This window comes from Barbus barbus (assembly GCF_936440315.1).
Source record: "Barbus barbus genome assembly, chromosome: 22".
Taxonomy (NCBI): domain Eukaryota; kingdom Metazoa; phylum Chordata; class Actinopteri; order Cypriniformes; family Cyprinidae; genus Barbus; species Barbus barbus.
Genome location: NC_136750.1, coordinates 24,414,661 through 24,435,541, shown reverse-complemented (window position 1 = coordinate 24,435,541; position 20,881 = coordinate 24,414,661). Strand labels below are relative to the sequence as shown.

Below are 20,881 nucleotides of genomic sequence, written 5' to 3'. Positions count from 1 at the left end.
TAATGAAAACAAAGTATTATTTATTTTAACATTTCACTCAAAATACATTTATATTTAGTATTTACACATTACACATGTACATAATAAAGCAGGAACAAGACTAAATAAGTGAGAAATGATTTAAAACATCCACATTGTGCTCAAATCTAGTGTCATTCTGCCCACTGGTCATACAGTAGCTGTGCTAGAGAAACTTGCCATGCATTATGTGTGAATCAATATGAAAGAAATACAGATCAAGAATCATATTGTGATTACTGAAAAACTTGAGAAAACACAGCATAGGCCTTATCTCAAATGTGCATAAATCCACTGTCTGCTGGACAATTAATGCATCTCTATTTATGGTAAATGTGAACATCAACGACTGCTGTGAGACATTTTTACTGATTTAACACTGACTGCATTGTACACACACAGTACTGTTGGCACAATGCATAAAATACAAATGAAAACGTGATCTGAAATCAATATTAGACTAAATCCATTTCATTAAATGAATGGTTTATTCAGTACTGTAAAGCGAACAACACCGAACCCTGTTAAAACCGAATCCTTATGTTCGCTTGATGGCAGTGTATTAAAATTATTCATGCTGATGACAGCAAATAGAGCCATTTTTCAGAATATGTCTGCTTGCTAAGAATAATAAAGGAATAACGCAAGATCTTCAATTCATCAGACGTAATAAATAATACATTTGTGCAAACGACTGTGCAAACTAGTGTGTAGGAGCTTATTTTGCTCATTTAAATATACTTTCCAAGACCTTCATATTAAAAAGATAAATTACAACTGTCAATACAAAAATACAGTTTTGTTTACTTCAATAGTGTGACGAGAGATTTAAATGACCTTAATAGAGACGCACTTTACAACTGTGTAATGTACAAAACTATAGTGCTCTACTTCAAGCCCTACAGCTAACTGTTATCATAAAACTAATCCGTTTCACATTGTAAAGAGGTACTGGTATATAAAAAGACCAAATATTCCACAGCGGTCATACAAAACAGGAACATAAGAGGAAGAAAAACAGATCAGCATTAACACCAAACCATATTAAAATGCAAAGCAAAAAGGTTTGAAAGCTCTGCAGGTTTCTGTGAGTGTTCTACTAGCAGCAGGACTTCTTAGCGTGGCTGTCTACTAGTGAAACAGTTTTCTCTTTTTCTCTGTCCTCTTGGTCTTTCAGAACTCTGACGGAGAGAAAATAAATAGCATTATCTTATAAGGTGCAGTACAAGAAAAATAAAACTATCTGGGAATAATCTGGCTGCATATGCAATAAACAGATATTAAGAATTATTATGCCAAAAGTCTGTTCACATACTGAAAAATATTGTAGTCCCATGAAGTTACTAGAAAAACTAATTTACAATTATACCACACCACTGTATTGCAATCACTCTTTTGTCTTGTAATTTCCAATATTAGCTTCTGATTTATTTATATACTTCCTATACATTTATTTATATACAGTAATGTGTTTATTTTGTTTACATTTTATGATTTTGTTTTTAAGTTTTAGTAATATTTTATGATTATTTAAAAAAATATTTAAAATAAATAAAATATATGCATCATGACCAACATATATACTTATATTCTTGTAGTCAAAAATCTGGTGTGAAAAGCACTCTTCTGTGTACCCATAAAAAATAAAAAAAATTAAATAAAAATTATATAGAAAATATATTGGTTAATGACCTCTTACCTTGCCATGTGAATCATGGACTCTGTCACATTGTGGCTTGAAAAAGCACTGCACTCATAGAAAATCAACTGAAAGTCCTGAAAGATTGAAAAGGAAAAGGCAAAATAAGATATTTTTAGAATAATGGGAAATTCTTACTGTATGCCATTCAGTGTGGTTCTTTATATGCTGAGTTCATGCAACAGTAACTGACAGGAAGCTACTTTATGCATCTTCATTGAGACAGGAGAAAGAACTTCCTCACATGCACCTCACGGCCGAATACTCATTCAGCTCTGACTCAGTTCTTTAACTTGTTTGCTTCAAGACTGCCATGCTTAAAATGTTTAAAGGTGATCCATTAGTGCCACTCCAGGGCTCAGATTCACTCACCTTGGCTAATTTCTCAGCCACTCTCAGTGGAACCTCTCTCTGGCCATCTAGATCGGTCTTGTTCCCCAGGAGCATGATGGGAATGTCCTCACCTGCTCCCTCCTATAAGACAGAGAAAAACAAACACTTCCCATTAAAACGAATTAAAACTGCCTTTCTGTATTGATGATACAGTTGACTTGCTTGAAATAAGCATTTCATTGCTCTTTTGTTGTCTATGTATTGATTCCATTATACACACTACCGTAAAAAAGGTTGGGGTTGATATGATCTTTTGAAAAAATGTTTTTTGAGAAAAAGTTTTTTTGTAAGCTGTCATAGTAAAAATTGAGCAGGGTAAAGGATTCATCGGAAAAACTTTTTTAAAATGCATCTACTACGAAGAAGAGCAATAAGACGGCAATATAAAATGAAAAAGTGCACTTTGATTTTGATGGCAAAGACATGCTCACCCACAGACATTCACAGGTTCATTTTGAGGTATTAACAAAACAACAAAGTGAATGTTTTTCACGGAACTTACGAAATTACGCATCCCATTGTGATATAGCCTGGTTTGTTGGTCCGTTGGATTGGATTGCTTTCTCACTACAACCGAACCGCTCCAGAGTTTGTTTTCAATCGAGCCGAGACCACCTCATTCAGGCGATCTCGGACCAATTGTTTTGGCGTGGATCCGATCACGATTGCCGTGTTCACATATGCCCAAAATTCAGATTGCACGTCTGATGGCTGTTTTGACGATGTCTTTCATACTTTTATGGACCTTTACATTGCAATTTACTATGCAGTCAATGGGACAGTCAGAAGCCTCCCGGTTTTCATCCAAAATATCTTAAATTGTGTTCCGAAGACGAACGAAGCTTTTACAGGTTTGGAAAGACATGGGGGTAAGTGATTACTGTAATGACAAAATTTTCATTTTGGGGTGGAGTCTCCCTTTAAAACACCTTTGCTGAATAAAGGTATCAAAAATGTCATACTTTTATTCAGAAAGGATATCTTAAACTGATCAAAAGTGACAATTAATGAAAGTATATATATATATATAAAAAAAACAAAAACAACTTACTGACCCCAAACTTTTGAACCTAGGACTTTCATTATCTATTAAAACAAAAAGTTAAGTGGAACAAATTCCTTTTTTTAGGCCAGTAGGTCAACAGCAAATTTACATAAAAGCCTGTTGAAAATTACACTTCTACCTCTAATAAAAATAAATAGAGAAGGAAAAAAAGTGTGTGTTAGCCAATTGCTACTTGTTATTACAAGTTGGAAGCAGGTAGTATTTATAATTTATTAGCGTTTAAATCTAAAGCGCATTTTATTGGACAAAATATTTCTTTACACCATATTTCATTAATATTTCAATTGTGGTGTATGTGTATACAAGTATAAATAATATTATCTTTTACTCATAAAGAAAGTGGAAATGAAAGTCACCTGCACACTGACCAGCCAATGCTTCACTGCTGTGAAAGTCTGCTCATTAGTGATATCATACACCACTACAACACCATCGGCCTTGCGAAAAAACTGCTTGGTGATGCTGCGATACCTGTTGGCGGATCCCCACAATAAAACATCTTTAGAATTCACTTATTTTTGCAGTTAAATGATGCAATGGAGTGATCAATGAACAGGTCTTACATACTGGTCTTACATACTGATTATAATTAATTGAGATTGTTAACAGAAACATAAATTTGAAAAATCAATAAAACATCACTTGCCTCTCCTGTCCTGCTGTGTCCCACATTTGCAAGGCTACCTGGCTGTTGTCCACCGTCAGAGTCTTCACACTGTAGTCAATACCTGCACACATCACAAAATGAAAGAAGTCAGTCTGAAGAAGAAGGAAAGAGTCATGCCATTTAATGTTTTCATGCTTTTGTTTCCATCCTAGAAGAAGCTCCACACACACACAAGCCCTGACTAAAGGCCAGACGGAATTGATTTGTGGTTTTAGTCAATACCAAGTTACTGATAAACAATCAGTTAAATAGTAAGCATGCAAATGGACACACATTATGTCACTTTATTTTTACCTGTTCAATTGTATGCACAGATACTTTGCTAAAGAAATGGGCCAAAAAAGTATGGTGGTACGGTAGGCTATTTAGGTTAAATAAATAAAAATACCCCTAGACACTAATAAATATATGAAAAAAGGCCACTTACCTACAGTAGCACATGTACCAGAGTGGAAACAGTTGTCACAGAAGCGACGTAGAAGAGATGTCTTTCCCACACTAGAATTCCCCACCAGAACAATCTTAAAGAGACGATCTGGACCTGAACTGGCCCCTTCCTCCTGGAAAAAACACCACAATTAATGAAAAGGGGAAGAAAACCTGGTCTATGTGACCCAAAAAGGGAACATTTTTTTTGTTAGTGTAAAGAACATGTAAATATTGTAAAGAACTTTATTCCACTATAAAGAACCTTTTGTGCAATGGAAAGGTTGCATGGATGTTAATTAGATGCCAAATAAAGAACCTTTATTTTAAAAGAGTATACTCATTTCAAACCTCAACGAATGTCTGAGGTTCAGACCAAATCTAGCTGTTTTCTCACCGACTGGACTGTCTCTTTGCCCACAGGCTGTCCTCTGGGTGAGGAAGGTGTGGGTGCGACTCCTGGAGGGGGTGAAACAGAGGTTGGAGTGCTGGTTGTGGGGTAAATATTGCTCATCTGGAGGTCCATGCCCTCTTCCGACTCCTCATCTTCACTCCATTCTCTAAGCTGGGCTTGGTAACCCTGCTGAAGGAGCTGAGGAAGGTGGTCCTCCTCGATGGAGATGATCCTCTGGAGCTGGTGTTTTGAAGGAGGTCGTCCATCTACCATGTCCTCCAGGTCCATACTGTGCCCATTTACGCCAATCACGTTCTTCTGCTTAGATTGCGGCAGAACCTCTTCATCCTCATCACTGGAGAAGACAACATCCACATGTATGTTTATTTATTCACCGAAATGACATCAGCAATATGGAGTGCTACCTTTTTTGATTACTCAAACTAGAAATATCAAGAAAACATCTTATTGATGTCTTCACAATAAGCTTTGATTAAACTCGAGCCTAAAATGAATAGCTCTTTGATCTTAGGAGAGTCAGATCCTTTTTGATTTTGCAGATCTATGGTATCTTTTCATCTTGAGTACCACTGAGTGTACAGATGGCATTGTCACACAGCCATACCTCTTAAATGACTGCTTCTGCTCAGAGTGCTTCATGGTAATTGACCCAGGCCTCTGTTTCCATGAGAGTTTTGCAGCAGAAGTATTTGGTTTCTGAAAGACAGCAAACAATGAAATTATCAAAATGCAGGATCAGTACAATGTCTTATATAACATCTATAAGAACCTACTTGATAGCACATGTCTCTTTCATCTCGTAAGTGTTTGTTCATTTCCCTAGGAGGAATGAAACAGAACACATGAAATTTGGACTAATTTAAAGACCTGCCCCTTTTCATTGATAGTGGTTTCTTACCTTAGCAAATCAAGCTGCTTGAGAAGACTTGCCCTCTCTCTTTGTAAGCTTTCTGTAACCCTATAAATCTCCCTGAAAAAAATACAAACTCTTTTAATGATAATATTTTTGACAGCAGGACTGTTAACAAATCAAACAAGGGACATTATAAGATACAAGCTTTGCCAAAATTAAATAAACTAATACATGAAAAAAATATTTTTTAAATGTTATGAGTTTTAAAAGTAATGTAAATTATACTGTGATATATTTTGTAGCTTCTGGTGATTTCAATAAATATATCATTGTATTAAAAACAGTAATGAGAATCAGGGAGAAAATAATGACAATTACAAAAATAATGAAAAATAAATAGGACAATAATCACAATTACAAAAAATAGAATTGAAATAATTGTAGGGAATGACAATTTGAAAAACAAATTATTTTCAGGGATGCAAACACATCATGGGTGAAAAAGGTGACTGTATGATTTTGAGATCCATCTTTTCACACAGAGGACAACAAGAGTACTTCATTTAGTACTGCCCTTCAGAAGCTACAGAAGATACTTACATGTTTTCCAGAAGACAAATTAAGTTCAATTTACCTTGATCTTTATATTCAAAAAGTTTTCATGTCCTGGCTCTTAATGCATGGTTTTTCCTTCTGGCGCATCAGTGAGTGTTTGAACCTTCTGTAATAGTTGCATATGAGTCCCTCAGTTGTCCTCAGTGTGGAAAGATGAATCTCAAAATCATACAGTCATTGTTGGAAAGGGTTCAAACACACAAAAATGCTGGAAAACCAAAGAATTTGTGTGACCTGAAGGATTTTTCTGAAGAACAGCAGGCAGTTTAACTGTTCAGGACAAACAAGGGACTCGTGAACAACTATCACTAACCAAAAATAACACAGCTTTGGATCGTTCAGGTAACAACACAGTATTAAGAATCAAGTGTATGTAAACTTTTGAACGGGGTCATTTTTATAAATTCAACTATTATTTTCTCTTGTGGACTTTATAAACATATTTTATGTGAAATATCTTATTCAGGTCAGTAGTAAATAAACAATAGCATGCATTTTGTATGATCCCTCTTATTTTGGTAAAATAATTAACATTTTGCAGATTCTGAAAGGTGTATGTAAAGTTTTGACTTCAACTAATATTTATATATAACTAATATTTATATATATATATATATATACACATATACACACACACACACATGCATATAGTGCATATCGGATCTAGAATAATTATATTATTCAAAATTATTATTTTTTTAATTTCTTTTAATAAAATTTTTTCTTTTGAAATGAATACTTTTACTATATTGTATATATAGTACATATTAGCATATCATCCTCACATCTCTCTCTCCTCGTGCAGGCGTGAGGACTGTTCCTGCAGCAGCAGGAGTTGCTCCTGGGCCAGACTCAGCTCCTGGGTGGTGTGCTCCAGCTCACGGCTCAAGTCCTCATTATACTGCTTCAGTTTGATGTTCTCCACGGCCGTCTCCCGCTGCTCGCTGTGAAGCTCTCGACACTGACTCTCCAGCTAATGGACATCAAACAAACACACATGTACAAATGAAACAATCAACACATAAGCTATCATAAACATAACTGAAGAACAAGAAGCTCTTTGAAACTAATTGTGCTGGATAACAAGACATGCCAGCCATGTATATTTACACCACTATCAAGAACTTGGAAGGATAACCTTGGAAGTGTTAATGTCAATGTTTGGATTGGACATAGTGGGAGGAATGGAATGATAAGAAAGCTATGCTGCTAAATATAGACACAAAATAGGACACAATACCACGTCTATAACCAAACATACAGTACCACACTTCAGCTCCTCACAGCAGAAAAGCATTGCGGCAAAGAGCACAATAAAGGAACTAATTTGCTTTAACTGTTCGTAAATGCGAAGAGAAGAAAATTAAGCTTGTAATGACAAAGGAAGCATCAAGACTTTGTTCATTCATTAGCACTGAAAGTTTTTTCTGGGTTTTGTCTATTGTGTGTATAAATCAGCGTCTATTTTTGTGTACGTCAGATGTGGTTTTCTGAAAGTTGAACACAAATTTACAGCATATGATCAAAAACACCTGGTGATTGTGTTAAATAATCTGAGAGTAATACTTCAGAGCAGTAAGTCCTTAAAATATAGATGTTAGTTTGTTCTTGAGTTCAAGTTACAGCCTTTACTTGACATTTCATTAGGATTAAAACCCTTACAGGAAATTATTTCACTACTTGTAAAATTCTTATTCACACATCTTTAAATATAAAAAAATTAAAAAATAATTAAAAACCGTCTCAGGTTATGCATGTAACCATGGTTCCCTGAAGGGAACGAAACACTGCATCGAAACGCTATGGGTGACCGCACTCTGAATCACGTGTGTAATCTGTCCAATGGATGGGCAAGACGACATAAGCGGGTGACGTCACCGACCAGGAAGCATAAAAGCACGTGCGGTGGAACCGGCGTCAGCTTCTAGGAGTGAAGCAACCGCTCGTAGGGATGCCGGAAGTATGGCCCCGAGACGCAGCGTCTCATTCCCTTCAGGGAACCATGGTTACATTGGTAACCTGAGATGTTCCCTTCCAGGAACTCGAGCTGCGTCAAAATGCTAGGGGAACAAGATGCCCACAATGCCAGACTTCCAAGTCCCTGCCCTGTGTGTATCCCTCAGGAGCACGACGAGGGCGAGAGAAAGGAAGAGCCTGGAGTGGCCCGTATTTCGAGGCCATAAAACCTGACGAAGGTCAGGGGCGTGGACCAACCCCCAGCGTTGCAGATGTCCTGCATAGGAACACCAGCCAGAAAGGCCTTGGAGGCCGCCATACTTCGGGTGGAGTGAGCCTTGACCCCCAGAGGCGAGGACTCGTAAGCGATTGTAATAGCATCCACAATCCACCGACTAAGGGTCTGTTTAGAGGCAGGGAGACTCCTCTTAGGAGGACCGAAGCATACCAGCAGTTGGCCGCCCTTCTCCACAGGGCAGCTCTGTGGACGTATGCGCCCAGTGCTCGCAATTAAATACAATTAAGATTCCGCTTTGACTATGTTCTGGCCCGCCATCTAGTGGTGAAATTTTTTCTTGGCCCGATGCCAAACTTACTTGCCGACCCCTGCCCTAGCGTTTCGATGCAGCTTGAGTCTGTCATTTCCTTAGATGTATTATTCTATATAAAATTAATTATTCAAATAGGGAATAGATGTGCAATGTCTTCATAAATATTACTAGTTAAACTGGTTTAGTGACAAGAAAAGGAATTTGTTTGTGACCCACCCGTTTCTGTTTGTTAGAAAGGATTTCCAGCTCTTTCTCTTTAGTGGAAAGCTGATGCTCCATGTCCTGACTGCGAGACAAGAACCGCTCAGAATCCTGGAGAACATACAGATCACATGACCCATAAAATTTACCATGGTACATAGTAAAGCCCTGTTCACACCAAGAACGATAACTATAAAGATAATATTAGCGTCCACACCAGCGGACAATATCGTCTGTTTATTCTAAGCACACGCTCATCTGCTGCTTTAAATACTCAAGCTTGTTATAGCAGGATGGATTCTGATTGGGTGTCAATGTTTATATCAATCATGAGCTGGAAAAAAAATTTCTGAAACTGATTCCAACGATATAATTTCTCTGTGCCTTTGTTATAGCTGTGGTGTGGATTTTGCTATTCTTTAATATTGAGAATGATTTTTAGAACTATATCTATCGTTCTTTATAGATATCATCCTTGGTGTGAATGGGCCTTAACAGTTAGTGTTTCTACTGAAATCATAACTTAATTTGAGAGTCTAACAACCTTTCAGAATATTTTTTTTGGCAGTTTTGGCAGTGGGTGTTCTGGGTGGTTCTTTCTTGGCCCAAGTAAAAAGATCCCTTTTCTAAATCTTGATGATTTTCTGGTCTCTACATACTGCATGACTTTTAATGAAAGTCTATGAGATTCACCCCTCCCTTTTTTATAGTCCATCATTACGTTTCCTTGAGGTCCTTAGCAACACATTTAACACTTAAGGTTTTTTTTTTTTTTTTTTTTCTCAAATGACCAATTTGAGTAATATATAAGTAATAATTATTTCACCTCTAAGAGTATCTTGTCCTTTTCATTCTTGATCTGTTGCTCCATTTCTTCATACAGCCTCTGGATTTCATCATCATGTGTCGCCGCTTTCCTATGAAAGACATTAGGATCACTCAAAAAGCTTTTAAGTCACTTAGTCATATGAAAGAATAAACACTATTCATTGACGTCATTCAAAAGGTATTTATTCTCTTCCATTTAATTCAGAAGCGATTTATCTATTGTCAACTCATTTCCATGGCTTTTTTTGGTTTTCTAGGAGACAATATTAAAGTTCGATACAAATCAGGTAACAAAGGCAGCCAACAAAATCTTCTGGGAGGAAAAGCAGAGGAGTGATTTTACCTTTCATGCCACAATTATGTGATCACTGGCAGGTCAGACTGAGATATTTCAAAGATATAGATTTAAAAGCCACAACAGACATGACTATCAAGCCTCAGTACAGGCTCTCCATTGTTAATAAGAGAATAAATGGGGTATAAATTAAAGGGATCAATATATTTGAAAACCGAGTGATGCTCATAATAATATGAGCATGCATTACACATTATTTACTTTTTCATTAGCATGTTTAAATATATATATATATATATATATATATATATATATATATATATATATATATATATATATATATATATATATATATATATTTGTTTGCTTGTAATATATACTTTAATGGTTAACAGAATACTGCAAACTCACCTCTCAACACCAACATCTTACCTTTACTAATGCTCAGAAAATCAACTTTTGGAGCATAATAAAAGCCAACTCTGTTAGCAGTTCTACAGTCAGGCTCAACTGTGAAAATCTCATCCAAAAGCCAACTTTCCTTGTCCTTGCATCACATCTGTCCCATGAGTCTTATTAGTCACGATACAATACTATGTGACTGTCATGTCATCCAACATACGATTCATATAGTGGGCTGACACTCAAAATGTATGAATGTCACGGAGTAGATAACAATAACAAAATATCAAAACCAAGTCCCATTTATTTTAAAGGTAGCACAAACACATTTTTCAACCATAACTTCTGGTCATTTTTAATGTATCCTGGCGAAATGAAAATAAACAAATAAATAAATTAAATTTTACTGACCTTAGACTTTTAAACGGTAGTCTTAGTGTCTAAATACTGTACTAAACATTTTTTTTTTTTCCATTACAACTTTCTACAAAATAAACTTCCTTGTAAAATGCATGATTGTTCAAATTCTGAAAGAAATAAAGGTGCTTAATTGACATCTGACCTTTTGAGGGCCGTCTCCATTTCTTTCTTCTCCTGGTTGGCCTCTTTGATCTGATAAGTGACCCTGGCAAGGAACTCCTCAAAATTGGACAGAAGGTGAGGTTCGTCTCTTCTGACCTGCACCCAAAGACTCCGCACCTCTCCTGGCCTGAGACATCACAACACGCTTACTGCATCATTTATCTCACCAAATTCATAAAAAAATTACAAAACTCAGTGATGCTTAGAATTTACGGCATATTTTGCCTTTATATGACCAAGTTTTATCTATTATAGTATCTTATATCGCACTCCACAAAAAAATGTGCTGCACTTTTAAAAATAATTATAAATGTACAAAGGCCACAGTGAGATTCTAATTCTAAACTCTTAATTTTTACAAAAATGTTTCAGTAACATTGGTCTTGGAAATGCAAGACTCTCAGTAAAGACATTCACAGTCTTTTCTGTTGCAGAAAAAAGATCATTCTAGCAGGGGATATCAAAACTACATCACGATTTTGTGGAACTACAGTAAAAAAAAAAAATTGCTCCTTTTATCAAACAGCAAAATGAAGATGACTGTATACGAGATGCAACCAGAATCTAATCCAAACTCTCAGCTCCCCCTTGAAAAAGCAATAACCGTACACAAGGATTACAGTCAGTCAGAAGGATTAACTTTTATAATTGATGTCTTCCGCCATCACCGTTTGCCTTTTAGGAGTGGCGATAGTTTACTGAAAGTGCATCCGGTCATGTGTTACAAAAATGGGCTCAATGCACCATATGGTCAATAAGAAGACAAGAATCGACCTTTATTAACATCCCTTGATCTTATCAAAGGTGTCGTGTCTTCCTTTGGGAATGTGCTGTCTCTTTATTTATTTAATGCCATATCAGCAGTAAAAAATGCCATTTTCATGGCAAACATAAAGTAGATCTTAAAATAATCATAATAACAATAAAACTTTAATAAATAAATATAATTATATATAATAACTTTAATATATATATATATATTAAAGTTATTATATATAATTCTATTTATTAAAGTTTATATATAAAAATATATATTTCACAATATAAAAAATAGCAAATATATAAGCTTGTACAGTTTGATATTTGATAGAAAATCTACATTTTTCTCTGGAGAAGAAGAAAAAAGTTTGCGGTCTCTTACTATTAATTGGTTTTGGAGACATTTGTGTTGTATATAGCTGATTAAATTCCTATCCTTTTTTAATTTAGGTGTAAAGTTGCTTTTTAAATTAAATCTTATTTTTATGATAGTTAGAAATACAGTAACTATAGTTATAGATAAAAATACATAACTAATGTGTTTTATAGCATGAAAGTAGCATCTTAGCTAGTGTAGTTCCATGCAAGAATACTTCTAAGAATGCATAAATGCTATAACTGAAATATATAACTCATTTTAGGTTGTTATCCATTTCAGTTATTTCAGAATTTATACATTAGTGGAAATATTCTTGTAGTGTAGTTCCTAGTACACTTCCATGCAACCATGAATATTAATTCTAGGATCCATTTCAAATAGGGTGGTTGACTGAAATTACTCTTCAAAGATGTTGCTTGCCCCCAGGTTCTCCATTAGCATGCAGAAGTGTTGCTCCTCGTCATCGTCTCCCCTGCTGAGTTTCTCTTCCCATTGGCTCTCGTAGAGCACTTCTGGAGTCTTTGCTGAGACTGGCTCCTTGCCTGCATGTGGATCTGCTGACACCTCACCAGGACCAAACATAAATTCACCTGAATGGGAGACATAAATACATTAGCAAACTTTTAAAGGATACCCTAAATACAACATATAAATCAGATGTTTCAATAATCGAAAACACACACACACACTTATATATATATATATATATATATAATTATATATAACTGAATGCTGTATAGTTTCAAATGCAAACGCACTAAAGCCGGAGGAGAACTCCTCAAGGGTCAGATATCCATTGCCATCTGCGTCCAGAGTGTCAAAGACGTTCTCAAATTCTTCCGCACTCAGAGGAAGCTCTCCATTTAATCTCTACAACACATGAAAAATTATACAAACTAGTTATTAAACGCATCCAATATAAAAGATTTTGTTTACATAATGTGTGTGTGTACTGTGTATATTTATTATGTATATATAAATACACACACATACAATATACATTTAGAAAATATTTACATGTATATATTTATATTCATATATAAATATATTAAATATATAAACATACACATTTTCTTAAATATATACATGCATGTGTGTCTATTTATATATACGCAATAAATATACACAGCACACACACATATATTATATAAACAAATACTTTTATTTTGGATGCGATTAATCATTTGACAGCACTAATACAGACATGTTATGAAAAGCATAATGCATTTTTAATCACCTGAAAATAAGCTAATTAAGCATATACTGTAAAAAAAAAAAAAAAAAAAAATATGTACTCTCTCTCTCTCTCTCTATATATATATATATATATATGAACTTTACAGATAGCTTATAAGTCATAAAAGCTGTATGTAAATAAAACAAATATATTTAATTGGTCTTCCAAAGTAAATCGAAGGTCACAAAACATTATTATGAGGCAACTAAATGTCACTACAAAACCAAACTCGACCACATATTCTCCAATTTTTTTAACAGGTTATTTGTATGTCATGAGTCAGGACTCTTGTTGCCATTTGACACCTTTAAAAATCTGTCAGGCAGTCGATTTCAGTGATCAACCCAGTTAACACACAGTAAGAACGCTACTATTCTTAGAGAGCAAATAACACACCCTTTGTGGGAACCTGACACATGTTTGCTCAGAAATGCTCTGGGATCAGATATCCCATAAAACACTACATATAATTCTCTGTGTGACTTTAGCGTGGACTTTTGGCTTTGTCTGTAGTTGTAAAAGTCAGTTGTAAATGCTGATGCGTAAAAATGAGCACAAACTGCGAGCCATCACCCAGTTCCTCCGGTAAACCAAAGTGACTTTTTTGACGGCCTTAAGGTTTAGAAAATGCTGCTCTTTGAAACCCTAATAGTGTTGTCAGCGTTTTCTGCAAGACCAACATGTGGTGGACCCATGATACAAGTTACTTTGCCAAGCACGTAAAAGTTTTGTCCCAGTCTTCACAATAGCATTTACACAATAATTTAACAGAAAGATTTAAATACGTATGGATTTGTGGGATCTATTTAATCCAAATAGGTTGAAATAACAAAAGGCATCATTTAAATAAAGATGAGGAACCAATGTTTATTAATGCTTTTTCCATAGAAACTGGATCAAAGGTGTGATGCTTTTGAAAAAGGCTCTTCAGAGCAAGGCCTGAGAGCCAGACTTCAAAGGAAACATAAGCAATGAATGGAAAATCTAAGAGGTGATCGAATCTGCACAATAATACAACTGAAGGGGTGGTTTCAAAATGCCCACCACAATTTTAGGATGGTCTCCCAAGCTCCAACGATTGTGACAAGCTGCAAAAAGCTGTACTGAAACTTCATATTTCATATAAATCATCCACACTGATGGGAGATAAATATATCTCACACACTATGACCAATTGGTGGAACAGAAAATATAGAAAATAATAATAAAAATTGGTGGTGGTGGTAGATGATCAAATATTTTAGAGCTTTATTCACTGTAATAATTTCCATAACAAATTATTTTATTCATTTGTATTAAGAAAAGTTTGAGTAAAGAAGCATGTTGTACTAACATTCCTTTTCCAGCAAATTGCCAATAAGATATTTAACAAACTATGCCTTTAAAATGGGTTTCTTTGTAAGTTAATTACTTTATTCAGATTGCTGCTTGTCTTCTGTTGTAAATAAGCAATTTATAAGGGTGAGCAAACACAAATTAGCTCAATTAGCTCATAGTTCGCAGCTGTAACAATGCCATGGAAACCAGATGACTCAAGGCATTTTGTGGGGTTTCCATTCTTCTTTACTAATAAAACTCCAGGCTTAATGACTAATCACATGGATGCCCTTCCCAACATCCTTACCTGCATGTCCCGTTGTGTAATGAAGCCTTTGCCCTCTATGTCACAAATCTGGAAGAACTCTCTGGTCTTCTCATGCACAGCACTGCAGTCGCTGTCAGTGGGCGTCCCCTGTCTGACTTCTCCTCTACGATGGGATGCCCCGTCCACCTTGGAGCCACAGGTGCTGGAGAAAGATGCCATGCCGTCCGTGTGTGTGTGTGTGTGTGTTTGTGTGTGCCAACTCCACTCTCCTCACGTGGGTCAGCTCTTGACAGAAGAGAAGAGAGAACAAAGCTTTTGAGTTACACCACATCACATCCTCTTAGAGTGCCGACGAGCGCATCTCTTAGCAACCGCCTCTTTAATTAGACAACGAAAGCACTGAAAATGGTGCAAGAAAAGAAATAGCGTAAAAAAAGGGAGGAAGATACAGTAAGCGTCAAGGTGAATATTCAGAAAGGTTATTTGAGTACAGATGGTATAAACTGTCCATTTTCTGAATTCAGAGAAAACATCATAGCAAATACAGCTCATTATGTGTAACAGCTGAATTGCCATTAATTGCTTCATTGACAATTATAGATATTAAAAAGGGGAAACAACAGAGGGATCTGCTTTCAATTGCCAGAGAGCTTTGACAAATGAGACCCTGAAGTTATAGGATTTGTTTATTATAATGTAAAAAAAAAAATACTATTTAAATATACAGGATATATACTTCTGTTCAAAAGTTTGGGGTCAGTATTTGTTTTTATTTCTTTTCATGAAGTCAATACTTTTATTCAGCAAAAATGCATTCAATTGATCAAAAGTGGCAATAAAGAATTTTACAAAAAAATAAAAAATTCTAATAAATGCTGTTCTTTTGAGCTGTCTATTCAAAACAAATCCTGGAAAAAAAAAAGTTTAATTCTTGCCACAAAGATATTAAGAAGTACAAATGTTTTCAATATTGATGATAAGAAATATTATACGATTTTGGAGGATCATGTGACAGTGAAGAAAGGAGTAAAGGCTGCTAAAATTTCTATTTGGCATCACAGGAATAAATTACACTTTAATATATATTAAAATAGAAAACAGTCGTTTTAATAATAATAATATAATTAATAATAATAATAACAACAATATTTCACAGCATTGATGTTTTTATTTTTATTAATTTTATATTTTATTTTTTAAACATTATTATTATTATTTACATATTTTGAATCAATGTAGTATAAGAACTTGTGAACATAGAAAACTTCTTTCAAAAACAAAAAATGGGGTGTTTTGGGTGTTTCTATGTAGTTTCTAAGGTGTCTATGTTGCCATGCTGTTGTTTACTGGGCCAAGTCAAATAATTCCACCTTGTACCGTGATGGTGGCTCAACAAACTCAGGGTTACAGGATTAGTTTCGAGTTGACACAATCAAACCAATCCAATCCACCTTTGTTGGTACCATGATCAAGCTTATTTATATTTCATATTATCTATATATATTTACATTAACTTAATAAAAGTTTTATAATAATTATTCAAACTTACTTAAATGGCTTGTGCAATGGGTTAAGAGTGTAATAGCTGAAGTAGTGCCCTTTAACTGGGGGAGTGACTTTATTGTGTCACAGAAGCTAATTTGTTTAGAGATGCTTCCTTGCATCTCTAAATCTTAGCAACTCTAGTGGGTTCTTAGTCTAAGAAGATTGGTGTTTTGAGGCAAAATTAAGAAAGCAGATAAAGCAGATAAAAAATAAATAAATGTATGATAATGATTGCACCTCTGCGTTTCTTGGTAGACGTATTGATGAAAACTTTTGTTTGCCTGTCATAACAGCCTGAATGTGTGCATTATTGATTTCCTTTATCTAACAAGAAAAATCAAACTTACTTTGCATTTCTGCTGCACAAAAGTAATTTCAAAGTTTGCAAAGCCCATTAGCCCGCAAGCAAAGCATCACATCTCACTGACAACTTTTCTGTGACAGCTTCTTGATTGCCTACAAATCGAGTTAGTTGGCTATAATATTGCAGGTAAGGTTTTGGAGGGCAGTCAGGCATATCCTACAATTATGTTTGTGTGTAAAAATGTGCTTAGCAAGCAAAAATGTTTTTAGGCTTATCACATTTTTAAGGTGGTCAAAGACTCATGATAAGTTATCTAGTTTTCATATTGACTGCATATTTGTTTTTCCAATAAACTGTCTAGGGGTGCTCCGATCAGGATTTCTAAGGCCGATCACAGAAAGCAGTATCTGCCGATCCGATCACCGATACCGATCTTTTTGAAGCCTTCTTTTTATTATGTAGAATTATTTAGAGTGATACTCCAATCAGGATTTTTAGACATTTATTCAGGGCCTGAATTTCATTTTTGAGAATGAATTCCACCCTTATGTGACTCTTGTGAGAGGGGATTTTTTTAATTTGAGGGGTGGAGGGGGCATTTTTAAGACATTTTTCAGAAATATATATTTATCTCATCTAAATGTTTTATCATGCAGTGCATTTTTCTCTTTACAATCGTGCAATAGCTTACACACAGCACAAGCCTGATTTTGTGAGCTGTATATGAGGTGGCCTTTTATGCCAGGTTCACACATAGGCCTACTCCATTTGCTGTGTGTATGCAGTCCATGTGCGGTACCGTAAGCGGTGCAGAAGCAGAACTGACTGTGCTTTCAGACAGGAGTCTGCAACTGATCTGTGTCCGTTTACCACAAACACAACATTTATCCATTATTTTGATTTCAAATCCAAACATCGTCACTGAAATGCTTTTTCAGCATTATGATTATTTTTTTACACAGTACAGTAATACAATCTTTCAAAGACGTGTTTAAACACAATAAATATTAGTTTTTTTCTAAGCAAGTTTATAAAAATGACTTAAATGTCCAAATTGAACTATGGCCTAATCCTGGCTTAGTCTAAGCCCTGTCCGTGAAACCGGGCCTTAAACTACTTTTCTTACGTCATCACAAACTTACCATTGACAGAAACAGTCAGCTCTACTGCCTTTCCTTTTGAATTTAAATCTTTATTGCAAGCAGCGGTTTTGTGTGAATGTGAATTAAAAAGTTTATTCGATCTAAGTCAAGCTAATATTTTAAACTTACAAATATTAGAAGTAATTGTCTATTGTTTAATTTTAGTCCATTAATACTATGAACTGAATCATTTAAAGCACTAAAGATATATTACATCATATTTCTGTTCCTGTACAGTGTATTTCTGTAATTGTAATTTAATTCTTTAGTACTATATATATTGAGTAAAATAGACTTCATGATGGGTAAAATCTGATGTCAGGCCTCTCCCAAAATTTCCAATAGGGATTTTATGGCTAAATCAAACCCTACAAACTAGCTGTGGCACTTACATACATCTGAATTTCATCAGGGTCTTGTTGGGGGGAAAAAAAACATCTGGACAGGCAAAAAAGAAATAAGTCCTCGGCTGCCGAGAATAGCAGAAACTGGTGGACTGGAACACTGAAACACACGTCTCTCTTATTTAGCGGAATACAGACGTTATTTGTGCAGTGACCACAAGTTAAAAGTTGATGGGATTGATGGGAGCCGACAAGCCATGCCACAGATACGAGTGTGGTGATGCGCATTTCCTCTGAGTATTGACTTGGAAAGCCACAAGTTTGCCGTTTCAAACTTCTGAGTGCAGTGGCATAGAATGACGCTTTCCGCGGCCTAAATAAACCCAACCATCAATCCCAAACTCCATACTAGCCCACTAAAGAGAGACCAAGATCATGTCACAGATGTCTGTCTACAGCAGGGGTCTTTGCTACTTCATCTAATAAAAAAATAAAAAGGTAAAACAAAAGCACAACCAAGTTGCTAAGAAGCAACGCTTAGATAAATGTTTCATTGTCTCTCCCACTTTATAAATTCATGTTACAAATGTAATGTACAGTCTCTATACAGTAGACACTACAATTCAAAAGTCTGGGGATGGGGAAGTTTTTTTTTTCTTTTTGAAAAACGTCTCTTATGCTCATTAGGATCAAAACATATTTGATCAAACATACAGACAGCAATATTGTGAAATATTATTATAACTTAAAATAACTAATACATTTTAAAATATAATTTATTCCTGTGATGGCAAAACTGAATTTTCAGCAGTCCTCAGTGTCACATGATCACATGAATAGAAAGTAGATGTTTTTGTAACATTATAAATATCTCCACTGATTCATCTTTGCTGAATATAATTATTTCAAAAATAAATAAATAAATAAAACCCTGAAAAAAGTCTTTGTTTTGAATTATTAGTAAATAAAAGCCTCCCTCTTGTGAACTTCCTTCAGATGGAATATCACTACTGCTTTGCATGAAAATTTTATCTATGCTGTCATGTCAATAAAGAGAACAACGTAGCGTACCATGAGGTTCAAAATGTTTCAGTGCATGGACAGACTTATTAGCTTCACTTAAATATCACGATTAAAAACTGGACTGGAAATATGTTCAAGAAAATTTTACCAAATGATGCCATTTGCACTTTTAGCCTAACATTTTCTACTAATTCACAGTGTATTTGATCTGACAAAGTTTCTTTTTGACTGACAAGGAGTCTTTTAGTTTTAGTTTTTAATGCATGCATTTGGTGGATGTTTTTATGCAATGCAACATACAGTACATTTGAGGTATGCATTCAACAGTAAAGGCTCCACGATCCCTGGGACCCTACAGCGGGTAAGTAGTTTGGAGAATTATTGAATGACTTTACCAGCACACCTGTCATTCTGAAGTTTAGCACAAACATACAGTAGTTTGTGTGTCAATGTAGATTCAGCAAAGTTCTTACACTATGCAAACATTTTGTTGTATCAAAACTCAAATGGAAAGCATTTCTTGTCAGTCCAGTTAGACTACACCTACAATAGCTGAAGACAATGCTGCTTTGCTCAACTCTTGAATAGTTTCTTCATTTAAAAGCGAACAAAACAATTGTCGTGTTACTAAATATACTGTTCACTTAAAATGAGATGTCATGTCAGGGACAAAGACAAGGTAATGCACTTTCAAAGAAAAGTCATGTACGACATGAAAACAATATGCAACTCTACAAGCAGCTGGTGAAAACAGGAACACTTGTTTCCTCCTCTCAGTAGGAGATTCCTTCTCACACTTTCTTTCACACTTCCTGTTCTGAGTTGCCAAAGTACGAAACAGAAATGGTCAAGTTAAACAGACAGATCAAGGTAAAAAAAAAAAAAAAAAAAAAAAAACCTTCCTGTACCTTTAAACTGGCAGCCGCTGAAGTTACTTCATAAAGTCCATCCATGAAGCGCCAGTCTCTTGTTGAAAAGTACTGTTAAGAGCGAAACTTTCCACAATTTGACGGAGTGCAGACAATTTCAGCAAATAATAACTGAGACTGAAGTTTAACTGACCATCCAGAAGATTGTGAAACTGGATGCGTTATGAATACATGACTACAGAAAGCTACCGACAACTTTGAGCAAACACTCACTTCTGCGCGCTCACAGGGAGGGACTCGCGTCCACGTGGACCTCCATCAGTCTGTTTCTATAGCAACAGTAGAACGCACGCGGAAGTTATCAGAAACTGTTGCGCTGCTTAATATTTTTTGGAACCTGTGATACATTTTTCTTTGATTCTTTGATGAATAAAAAAAAATACAGCATTTATTCAAATTAGAAATATTTTCTAACAATATGTCTTTACTATCACGTTTTATTAATTTAACATCCTTTTTGAGTAAAAGTAATTTCGTAAAAAAAAAATAATAATAAAATATAAAAAAATCTGACCCCAAACTCTTGAATAGAAGTGTGTAGGGTATATTGTAACACAAAATTTACATTTTGAATAAACACTGTTCTTTTTAACTTTTTATTTATCAACGAATCCTGAAAAAAAGTATCACTGCAGGTCCCCCAAAAGTAAGCAGCACAACTGTTTCC

The 20,881-nt window shown here is 35.2% G+C and overlaps 1 protein-coding gene across 2 annotated transcripts; it reads right to left on the bottom strand.

Moving 5' to 3' along the window:
- LOC306888113 (EF-hand calcium-binding domain-containing protein 4B-like) lies at positions 1–20,439 on the bottom strand. Of its 2 annotated transcripts, none has more exons than XM_079446260.1 (18): positions 20,194–20,439; positions 14,967–15,212; positions 12,864–12,975; positions 12,506–12,695; positions 10,948–11,094; positions 9,687–9,777; positions 8,876–8,971; positions 6,938–7,125; positions 5,583–5,654; positions 5,458–5,503; positions 5,289–5,380; positions 4,667–5,018; positions 4,271–4,403; positions 3,823–3,904; positions 3,533–3,647; positions 2,090–2,191; positions 1,718–1,794; positions 1–1,199 (listed from the first exon to the last, which is right to left on the bottom strand). In XM_079446260.1, the coding sequence occupies exons 2-18, from the start codon at positions 15,144–15,146 to the stop codon at positions 1,118–1,120; spliced, it is 2,157 nt and encodes a 718-aa protein (XP_079302386.1). In that variant the 5' UTR covers positions 15,147–15,212; positions 20,194–20,439; the 3' UTR covers positions 1–1,117. The 2 variants fall into 2 exon arrangements, with proteins under 2 accessions (XP_079302386.1, XP_079302387.1); XM_079446261.1 differs by having other exon boundaries at positions 2–1,199; positions 3,545–3,647; positions 20,194–20,433.
- Between the last annotated feature and the right edge of the window lie 442 nt (positions 20,440–20,881).